General features: G+C 43.8%; 1 protein-coding gene across 1 annotated transcript; it reads left to right on the top strand.

Moving 5' to 3' along the window:
- The first annotated feature begins 4,413 nt into the window (after positions 1–4,413).
- Positions 4,414–10,088, top strand: LOC146195346 (uncharacterized). Its single transcript, XM_084596774.1, has 3 exons — positions 4,414–4,567; positions 7,494–8,875; positions 10,011–10,088. Exons 2-3 carry the CDS (start codon positions 7,652–7,654, stop codon positions 10,086–10,088), a joined length of 1,302 nt encoding a protein of 433 aa, XP_084452900.1. The 5' UTR covers positions 4,414–4,567; positions 7,494–7,651.
- The last annotated feature ends 1,620 nt before the right edge of the window (positions 10,089–11,708 follow it).

Below are 11,708 nucleotides of genomic sequence, written 5' to 3' on the forward strand. Positions count from 1 at the left end.
CTGCTGCTTTGGGTTTCTTGCGCTTTGGAAGACGCGTTGCGCTAGTATTGAGCCGAGTCTCAATATCTATACAGCGGTTAGAGAATTCTTGCGTTAGGGCACCTAATATGTGATTAATAATAGCATTGTCTTGCGTTATGCGGATTACCGCATCTTTGAGAGTAGCATATTCCTGATTGATGTGTGTTATAGCTTCCTGCAACTTTGCCTCAAATCGAGCAGCCAATGACTCAAGTATGGCTGGCAAGCCTTCTAGTGAGCTGGGGGTGGAGGGAGGGGTCTTTATACACGGAGTAGTGTTTGTATGGGGTTCCGTGTCAGCCTCCATTGGTAGTGAATGAGGAAGGGAATTAGCGTTTGAGATTTTGGACAAGGTATCGACAGTGGATGAGTTAGGTGAGGAAGACTGAGATACGGTAGTAGTGGGGGAAGAAGGAACTGGAGATGCAGTGGTGATGGCACTTATCTGGGCTTCTGGTCTGGCGATGTGTTGACGAAGGGCGGCGGCTTCTGCTCGCGCTGCTGTAGCTCCCGCTTTCGCCGCCGCTGCCTCTTCCTGAGATTTCGCAAGAGCGTGTTGTAGACTGGTAGTCGGCTTCTCGGATGTTTGAACTAGTCTCACAAGATATCTGCAGCACTGCGAAAGGCAGAGGAGCACTTGCGATTGTGCTTCTTGGTGCTCTCGCCCCTGCTCACTGTAATTGAGAATTATGTTCCTACTTTCACCCCCGCCAATTTGGGGGCGAGAGGCGCTATAGGAGCGCAATTGTCTATTATAGTGTGCATGATCCTGATTGGACCGGGGTGCCTCTGCCTTTCGCAGTGCTGCAAACATCTTCTGAGACGAAGAAGGAAGCGGGGGAGGTGGGGGCGCACGCCGAGTGAAAAGAGGGAAGCTGGGGGAGAATAAAGAGAAAGGGAGGAGAAAGTTCCAGGTGAGTGAGCGTAAACTGAGAGAGAGTGGGGAAGGGGAGGTGCGAGGAGAATTAAGGAACGCCAGCAAGGACCTTGCCCGCAAGGACCCGATACGAAGGAGAAGGAGCAGCCAGGGAGTAGGGGCGAAGCAACGCTTTATACAACTTTTTGCGTGATGAGATATGTACAAGTGGAAGGACGAAAAAGGAGCTCCCGACAGAGACAATTTCCACCGTTCAAATATGGCCGGTTATTCCCACTTCCCTAGCTGGCGAAACATAGTTCTATCTGTACAGTCCAATCAGCGTGGCACAAGGACTTGCAAGATGCCGCCCTGTGCCGAGAGTGGTGCTTGAGCCTCCTCGCACATGCTCGCACATCTTTCGGTGGCGAGGGCTAGCTTCTCCGATGTCGATGACGATATTAAGCATGGTGGTGGTGAAAATCCATCGCCAAGGCGAAGCAGCCGGAGAAGTCGTCCGTTGGCAGGGAGGGGGGGGGGGGGGGGGCTTAGCAGGAGACAAAGGGTCATTTCGCCGCCGTCGGCGTCGTTTCGATGCCTTTGGTTGCGGTCGCTCACCGGCGTCCGCTAGGTCCGTTTCTGTTTTCAGGTGCTGGAGAATCTTCGCGAACCTCGGCTGGAAACCCGGTCACAACAGAGTGAATAAAATTATGCTAAAAGAGTGGGCGAAGATACGCGCACGATAAAAAAAAGAACAGCAAAATACGTCCACATGGGTGCGCACGGTACGCAAACGAACGAACAAGAAAGGGAGCTGCGTATAAAAAAACAAGCGAGGTGCAATAAAAAAAAATGTACGCCCCTGGGCCAGCGTTCGTAGCCTTCGCTTCTGCGCGTACGAACAAGCGCTAAAAAAAAAAAAAAAACAAGAACTAAAAAATTGGTGGTGGCTTAGCTTGGTTAAGCCTGGATATCAGAAGCGAAAAGCGTCGTCGGTTGGCTTCTTAAACTGGTGGTACGCACGGCTGATAGCCGCTTTTGAGATTCTAGCTCCGTCGCTCGTTTCTCCCGGAGCCTTTCGTTCCGCTCTTCCTTTCTGCAAAACGTCTGTTCTGCGTCCTCGCGAAGTTCGGCCTCCCTCTTTCGCCGTTTAGCAAGGCGAGCCTCCCGCTCTTCCGGCGTTTCAGCAGCTCTTTGAGCCAGCCAGCTTTTTCTCAGCCAATTTCAAAGCCGCAACTTCAGCATCGTCTTCCATGTGGACTGCCTGCGTTACCTCTCAAAGCGCAGTAGCGGAGATAGTGGCAGCTCCGAGAGCCCGCGCCTCTTCCGTGACGTCACTCGGTACGACGCATGCGCGGCGCGCGGCTCCGGCGAAGGTCAACCGGCGCGCGCACAGTTGTGGCTATTTGAGACCACGGCAAAGCGAGACTCTGAGTTGACTAGTCTAGTGAAGCTTTTCGCTTCAAAAAGGCAACCACGGAGAGGTGTACGGGGAGAAGAGCGAAGGAGAGCTGCTACATCACGGTCAGGATCCGCAAAAGATACGACAAAAAAAAAAAAAAAAAGCACCGAAATAAACATGCAGCAGTAAAAAAAAAAGGCTGAGGGCAGTGGGAGAGAGACAGGGATTTTTGAGCAAGCAGGGAATCGAATGCGATGGAAATTTTGCAACACTGAAAGGGAATGGAAACCTGGATTCGACACTGTCTTAATTGTTTCGTCCATCCCCCTCCTAGGCCGCCACGAGTTGACGCCAGGGCTGGGCAAGATACTTCAAAAAAGTATCTTCGATACCGATACTCGATACCTTGAAAAATTGTATTTCCGATGCCAATACAAGATACCGAGCCGAAATCGATTTCCGATACAGATACTCGATACTGTATCTTCGATACTTCGATACATCTCTGAAATCCCAATGTGATAAAGGCAGTAATATTATTAGCAAAGCTGGAAAATTTTACCATGCTTTCTAGATCTTTCAGCGCTACCTATATCGCAGTTTTTGTTTCTCTAAAAGGGCTTAAACAAATTCGACAGCACGGATTTATTGAAGCTCTGCTGCCTGAGCATCTGGCCTTGTCAGAACTTCACATTGAATTGAAGCCATGGTTACAAAGATTCCACAAGCAGCCTAGTGAACAATTTCTTTAAGCTAGTGTTCTTCATACGAACCACCCTGTGAGCACTTGGCTACATACAATTAAATCTGAAACTTCTTTTGTCGCTTTCCATTGCATATACTACACGTTAATTACCCGATGGCCAACTCCGTTTTCTCTTTGCTATAAGGCACAGTGGTGCGTGCGCTTGGGGAACTGAGCAGGTATTTTAATATATTAGTGCGATGGCAGACTTTTGAAGCTCGCATTCTGTGTTAAAAGCTAGAGGATAACAAAAATAAAATGGTTGAACGTTTTTATTAGTTCCGAAATAGCCCCGCGATGTCAGCGTTCTGTAAGCGAGGCAAATAAGAAAAGCCTCTCTATATAATTAGTCGAGCACGCCGCAAAGTTACATCTGATGAAGCTTGGGGCCCTTTACCAGAAGAGTGAAGCATAGCCGCGTCGACTCGAGGATCGTGAAGGTAGTTAACAAAGTCAATATTCACTGATAACTTAGTCCGGTTTAGATAAATGAAAGAATGGTTCTATTTAAGAGAGCGGCTAATATGACGTCAATCAATTCGCGCATTTCAAAAACATTTTAACACTTTATTGCTTTATGAAACAAGGGTATCTTCACAAGTTTTATTCGCGTCTCGCTGAAATGTTTTTGGCAAAAAAATTCGCGACCATAGATCTGTTATTTAAATTTATGTGCATGAAAAGTGCAGTTGCATAGCTTTTACGTCGTGTATCTCTTAATATTTTAGACGTAATAGTTCTTACAGAAAAAGCCTAGTGGAGGACTCTTCCCGGCTCCGTTACAAAGAAAGGTGTTTGTTTCAAATCAAACGTCGTAAACTACAAGAACGGCGACTGCATCATGCTCGACTGAGGCCTTATCCGCTCTTGCTCTAGCCACCAAGCAAAGCCTACATGCGAAGCTCGAGGGTCTGGAGAGCTAGTGTCGTGCATACGTTACTGAGTTCGTCAGCACAGTCAGCATGCTGCTAGACAGAATCACCACAAGCGTTTAGGGGTAGATCGGCTGGAAACGCTGATTGGTCAAAAAGTGTGACGTCACGCATGACGTCGCGTGTGACGTCACGTGTGACGTCACAAGTCACGTGACATTTTGTGACGTCATGTCCTGTTGGGGACACACGTGTTTTCTCCAGATTGTCTCTAGAGTCCCTGGATTCCCCGTGCTTTTGAGAGCGCGCGCGGGAGGTTAAAAGAAGCGTGCATCTCGCTGCGCGCTTCACTCTGCCCGCTCCTGTCGGAATGGCTGCAGAGATTTCCAACCAGGGTGAAAGCGATCCTCGGCACGCTGACCGTGATTCCAATCACGATGATCGTCAGCTACATGATCGGCGCTGTGACATCTGCAACAAAGTCTTCACTGCGCGCAAGAACATGTTGCAGCATAAGAGAAATGTTCACAAGTTGGAGGCAGAAGGAGCTGTCCTGAAGTGTGATGAGTGCAACTGCGGGCTCTCGACGCTGGAAAACTTGACTCGTCACTATAGCGACGTACACCAGTTCCCAGCCGAACATCGGCAACTGTCCTTCGCGAACGACAAAGGTAAGTAATTATATACATACTTCGTTTTTTTTTTTTTTTCTGTCTCGTTCTTCGATCAGCACATGTGTGATTCCATATATATATATATATATATATATATATATATATATATATATATATATATATATATATATATATATATATATATATATATATATATATATATATATATATATATATATATATATATATATATATATATATATATATATATTCGGTTTTGCGATGTGAGCATTCGCGGCTTGAACTTTTGGTACAGGCGAATTCGCATGCGCAATACATGTAAGCATAATTTATTTTTTCCATGTTCTCGGCGATATGCGCTGTGTATATAATCCGCTGCCTTTCAAAATTTCGCAGGGCATTCTGCGATTCGTTTAGCTTGATGAGGCGTTTTCTGGAAGCTGTATTTAAGATGCACTCGATCATTTTTAGATATATAAATGTTAGACTAATGTCAGACTGGACTGTATTGCCGCGTCTCATATTTTTTTTTTTTTTTAGTTCTTGTTCTTTAGGAAGCGTGAATACTTCCATATATTCGCAATAGACCGTTTTTCTGAGAGCTTGATTAATTCTCATGTCTCGTTTTTATTATATAGCTGTGTACATATAGTGTTCATGTCCGCGCTGCACTGTTCCTGCCTGTATTTGTGGTCGGTTTTGTATAGGAAGCATAATTTCGATTATTTGATATTTTTCTTTATTTATTTATTTTCATTTATTTTTTGTTCGCTTGTTGCCATGTCAGACGCTTCGAGAAGCTTGGAATTCAACCCCATCATATACGTATATTTATACGAGTTGGGAAAAAAAAATGCGTTATTTCGGCTCAGCCGCTGACCACAGGTACCTTTTGAAAGGCTACGTTTTTACATTACTAATTTCACTTTACTATGCATGCTGCATTTTCCGAAATCGAGGAAAACCTATCATTTGCGGCAAAAGCTTAGTGAAGACAATAAACCGAAGCAGAAGAGGGCAAATACGGTCTGGTTGGTACATGCTTAAGAATCGAGTAAAGCGCTAGGAGAGACGAAACACGTGAACGACAGAGCATGTATCTGTCTGTCGTTCACGTGTTTCGTCTCCCCTAGCGCTGTTTTACTCGATTCTTCAACCGAAGCAGCCGATTTTACAGGCTGCGCTACCTGGCGAACTATGACGCAATACAGTTTGGGGGCTGGTCTCGTAGTTCGTCAGGTGAAGCAGCCTGTCGAATCAAGTTCTCCGCTCGCCACGGTGAAAAATTCTGCTGTAGCAGACTGCCAATTTTCGCCGATTCCGGAAAACTAAGGCAAGCACAGATGTTAAATTATATCAAGAAACTTAGAACAATGGTCTACGCTTTTCGATCGGCACTTCAGTGAAATTGCCGGTTTTGTTTAGTGCACCGGTTTTCAGCCATGTGGAAAGGTGGTGCGGAACCTTAATCAATTGCGACCGGTATTGAGACTATAAGGTAGAGGGCAGGGCGAATCTTGTATTCGTGCTGCGATCTTTTGCGTACTAGAAGCACGTTGTGTAATTGGGATTGAATCGATCGGTTAAACAACGCGCATTTGATGCCAGCGCGCGGCTACAATAAGGGATTCGACTCCTCCACATATCATGCCGCTCGCCACGCATTGCAGGCCCGTCTATCAGCTAGTTTCAGTGGTGCCGGTATCAACAATCGCACGATCATCTCTCGATCCCTATCTCCTTCTTTCGCGCGCGCTCTTGCGCTTAGAGAAGTTAACATTGACATTGAACCTACGTGGACCCCGCAAGACCAGAGTAGAGTGAACTAGTTCACTCTAACCAGAGCAAAAGCCGGAGAGCTATCGCGCGACCTTTCATTTCTTTTATCGTGGGCGTGGGTTTCGCACACCCACCTCCATTTGAGAAACGCATTGGTGTAAGGCATATATGTAAGCAACTATTTAGATCAAGCATGTATTTCAACCATATATATATATATATATATATATATATATATATATATATATATATATATATATATATATATATATATATATATATATATATATATATATAATGTATATGTATATAATTCAAAGGAGCGAACAGTCTATGAGTCCAAGGGGAACATTTTCAATACCAACAACAAAACATTAAAAAAATATATGTCCAAATGTTCGCCTTGGGCTCGTAGACTATTCTCTCCTTTCAATTATATATAGCGAGCCCCTCGGTTCTCAGTTCCCCTTCAATTCTTTTCTATATATATATACATAATATAAATACGAATCCCAGGTCAAAAGTCCTCACAAAGGTGAATGTTCTGCATTTGTGAAAAAATAAGGGGGCTATGTGTATATGCTGTAATAATTAATGGCCCTCAGGTGTGGCAGCACTCGGTACTATAACTGTCACAATGTTCGGTACACAAATTCGCATCTGTCTGGTGCAGTGTTCTCTAGTATTTATGGGTCCAGCCAGCGGCACAACAGTCAAATTTAATTGGTCCTGTGAATCTGCAATTTTACAGATAAAAAGGTTCTTCCACAGTCGACTGCGGTTTCTGCCACTTGAAAAAAATGCGGGCAAATCCCAATGTTAAAATACTGTGGGGAAAAATGTGGACTAGCAAAGCTACCTTTGTGGTTGGCATTTTAGCCGAATTATAGTCTGGTAGTTTGAACAGAATATTTTACAGCCCAAGATTGATAAATATGCAGAATAATTAGTTGCAACAACTAAACCTTCATGGTAGAATTTCCCTGAACATTGCAAGATACTCAGCAATACTGGAAAAAAAAAACTATTCCACACATGCAGTTTTAGGAATGTGGACTACATTATACTGTAAGTAATAGTATGTGTTGTGCACAACAATTTTCAAACAGTCATGCTTGATGAGTGTAGAAATTACTTTGTCAGTGATACAGAGCCCTGATTTTTTTTTTTTTTCAATTTACAGAGTTCCAGGAATGGAAAACGAGAGAGGAGGTGAATGAGGACTGCAAATTCATAGCACCTCAAGGCGAAAAAAGGCTCGCTGGTGGAAGTACAAGGGTGTACTATAAATGCCACAGGTCAGGAGTGGCTAGGCCAAGCCGAGGGAACAAGGTACGGGCAATGAAGAGCCAGGGAAGCTGCAAGAGTGGTAAGACATGCCTTTCTTTTATGATTGTTACTAGAGAAAAGAATGAAGTCAAGGTGATGTACCAAAGGACACATTATGGGCATGATGCAGATATTGCACACCTCACCATGACCACCCAGGAAAGAGCAATCATTGCAAGTGACCTTTCAAAAGGAGTGCCCATGAAGACTATAATGAAGAAAATAAGGGCATCAATAACAGTCAAGCTGACTCCTCTTCATTTGACCGATCGCTTAACCTTACACAACATCAAACGGCAGTATAATCTCAATGTGCCTGAAAGATGTCATGACAGTGATGCTGTCAGTGTTAGCACATGGGTGCAAATCATGAGGAACAAGAACCGACCTGTTGTTCGCTTGTACAAGGAGCAGGGGGCTGTTGACTCAACAAATACGTTCAGCACGAAGGATTTTGCTCTTGCTCTAATGACGGAGCCACAGGAAGACCTTCTGAAGGTTTTGGGCTCAGGAACAGTCTGTGTTGATTCCACACATGGAACAACAGGATACCAGTTTGAATTAGTGACTGTTCTGGTGCTGGATGAATTTGGAGCAGGACTGCCTATGGCATACTTTATCTCCAGCACAGTAAATGAAAAAACTTTAACAGCCTTCTTTGAATCTGTGAAGTCTTCCACAGGAGCATTATCAACTAAGATTTTTATGTCAGATGATGCATCTGAGTTCTTCAAGGCTTGGTCAACTGTCATGGGTCCACCTCAGCACCGACTGCTCTGCTCATGGCATGTGGACAAAAACTGGAGGCGAAGGATTATGGAGAAAGTCAAAGGAAGAGAACTTGGAGCTGAGATTTACCGGACAGTTCGCACACTGCTAGAATCCCTTGACAAGAATGAGTTGACTGAGCTTCTTGAGCCATTTTTGGCCAACAACGACCCCAGGCTGCAGGAGTTCATGCAGTATTTTAAAGCAAACTATGCTTACCGCCCAGAAATGTGGGCCTACAGTTTTCGAACTGGCCTCGGGATCAATACAAACATGCATCTTGAAAGAATGCACAGGACTTTAAAGCATAATTTTCTGGAAGGCAAGAAGAATCACCGTGTCGACAAGCTCATCTCGGAACTGATGGACATGGCATACCATTTTCTTATGAAGAGGATAGGCCACATCACAAAAGAAAAGAGAACCTGCAAGATGAGTCGAATTGAGAAGAGCCATCGAACTGCCATGGCAAGCCCAGCATCTATAGACAGGAATGAAGATCGAACATGGACTGTGCAATCCCAGTCCACAAAAGGCCTCGCATACAAAATCTCAAAGGTGAAAGATGGTGCTTGCTGCCCTCTTGCATGCAGTGTGTGCATGGTGTGTGTGCATAGCTATGCATGCACTTGCTATGATCATCTGATGTCCATAATAGTTTGCAAACACATTCATGGTGTGGTCATAGCTAGCACACCAGAAATAGCAGCTGTGAAAATCCCTGAAACTGCTCTAGGAGTGTTGTCAACTTCGAAGATAAGTGAGGCTTTCCACATCTTGGAAAGTGTTCAGGCAGCAGAAGCCTCAACAAGCGTGGCAAACTCAGAGTTGGTTGTGGCCAAGATGCAAGTAATTAAGGAATATACAGTGAAAGAAGAAATTTCTCAAGAAGTGCACAACAAAGCGTGCAAGCTTTTGGACCCTGTGCTGAAGATCTACGAAGAAACTAACAAGCAACAAAAGTCCCACAACTCAAGGGAGCCAGCCAACAAGAAAGCTGGGCATCAACTGAGGTTTCATACTACTAAGAAACCTAGGTTGTCCAGCTTAGGTTTTTCTAAGCCAACTGAGCTTCAGAAAGAGAGTATCAAAAGGCAAATCCTCGACAGCACCACCGAAGATACTCTTATAATTACATCTTCAGGACATGAATATCTTTGAAAAGTGGAATGGAACCCCTATGCCACTCTTCTGCACAGATCTATGAAGATAATGTGAAGCAGGAAATGCACAAGCAAGCATGAAAATTTAACTTCAAATTACATTTTTTTTTAACCCAGAAAACTAGCACGTACTTGGAATAAGTGTGAATTCCTACTTCTGAGAAGAGCACTGCCTTAGACTGACTGAGCTTTTCATCTCTGCCGAAATCACCGCCACTACATTTGTAAAGGTCCTTGTGCTTCCTGTATGATCTTACCTAGCTGTAGGTGAAGTTTGCAGCTGTATGGTACCAGTTGGTTGGTGTGCGCGTTAGAGCGCGAGAAACACCTCCAAGCTGGCCATATATGCTGCAGGTAAGTACTTTTCCTTCCAGCCCATCATTGTGCACCACTAACACTCTGGTCATGTGTGCTGCAGGTAAGTATACTTTTTCTTTCAGCGCAGCATCTCGCACATCGTGCGCTGCATCTGGCAGAGCCAGACAACATTTTTTCTCTCGGCAGAGCCTGACTGCTAGAGAGCGCGTCTCCCAGGTGGCGGATAGGGAGGCTCTAACCAAGCACCTGAGCTATGAGCTAACAAAAAACAGAATTGCTTCAATCAAAGGAAGGAGTGCTCAGACACGAGGTGTTTTATAATGCCATGGTGCTTCGTAAGAGTGGTGCTTGCACCCGCGGACCAACAGAGCTTTTACCTGAATGCCTTGTCATGTTTCTCACTTGTATGTTTTATTTTCACCCAGGTCCATGGCTGCATGCTACTGGCAATTAAAAAATTGCTGTTAGAGTGGAGCTTGCATACAAACATGTTCTATACAAATTTTCTGGCTGACAGCATTGTGCACTATCACAAGACAGGTAAATGTATGCATACCGAAATAAACAGAACTTTCCATGCTAATTAATCCCACTGTAATGCATTTCAGAGGACAAACAGGCAAAGAGACATGGACACCATTGCTGCCTTTCACAATTGCATTCAAGAATCCATTCAGTTAATGGGGATATCTGGTTGTAATTCGCATCCTGCACCTCATGTTGGAATTTGCTTGTCCTAGCACTTCAATAAAAATATTTATTGATTTTGATCTTGCAAAAGTGTTGTCTTCTCACTTGTTTCTACATGCATGCTTCCAGGGATTTCGATATATAAGCAACACTGCCTGCAGTGCACTGAACACAAAGAAAACTACAACACTTGGTGGTGATATGTGTTCACACCACTGCAATGAATCACAATCATTTATCCTAATAATGACATGTTTCAGGCATCAGACATTGCTGAACCACATTCTTCAGCACTTGTATGAATGGCAGCAAAATACTGTTGTAATAGCCAAGGGTATTGGTTGCACAGTGAATTAGATATAGTTATGTAAGCACACAAATTTGCAAAATTAACTTAACACGTAACACTTGTCTGTGTCTAGCAGCTGTTTGTCCAAACCAGTTTTTATCATGTTCTTGTGATCTTGGCTGGTGCCTCTCGCCAGATGTTGCATACTCGTTCAAGACTAGAAGAAAAGCTGCAATAGTGGCAAACAGCAATGATGAAATATGAATATTTGTTAACTTAATTGCACTATCTTACTGAAGAACTATTGCTAAATGAAGTTCTAGCAATATGTGCAGAAACAAGACAGCATTTTGCTAAGTGAATAGGTATAAGGCACATTCATAATGGCAGCACAACTCTTCATTATGACATTGAAAAAGAACATTTCAAACTTATACAAATAAGTGTTAGATCACCACTGAAAGTGTAATAGGTATTTGTATTCTAACTGCAATATTTAATTAGAGGCCGCAGAATGCAACAAATTCTAGGATAAGGTGAGTGATGTGGGACCATTTGTTTGGTTTCCCTAATAGGACTGTGCAGAAACAAAATTCCATTGAAACTAGGTGCTGCATGCATGTTTCAGTGAAGACAAACTTTTCCAGTGACTGAATCACAGCTACCCCACACATTGTCAATAGAGATGGGAGGGCTCGCTAAAACAAACAAAAGCTTTAAGTATGATGCCCTTAAAAAAAGCTTGAAAATTTGTACTAATAGATGGCTGCTTCTAAATACAAAAGAACACTGGAAAGGGTGCAGAAAAATATTTTTTTGCTGTTATTTAGGTTTGCTTGCA

Source organism: Amblyomma maculatum, chromosome 3 (assembly GCF_055883805.1).
Source record: "Amblyomma maculatum isolate TAMU_Amacu chromosome 3, ASM5588380v1, whole genome shotgun sequence".
Taxonomy (NCBI): domain Eukaryota; kingdom Metazoa; phylum Arthropoda; class Arachnida; order Ixodida; family Ixodidae; genus Amblyomma; species Amblyomma maculatum.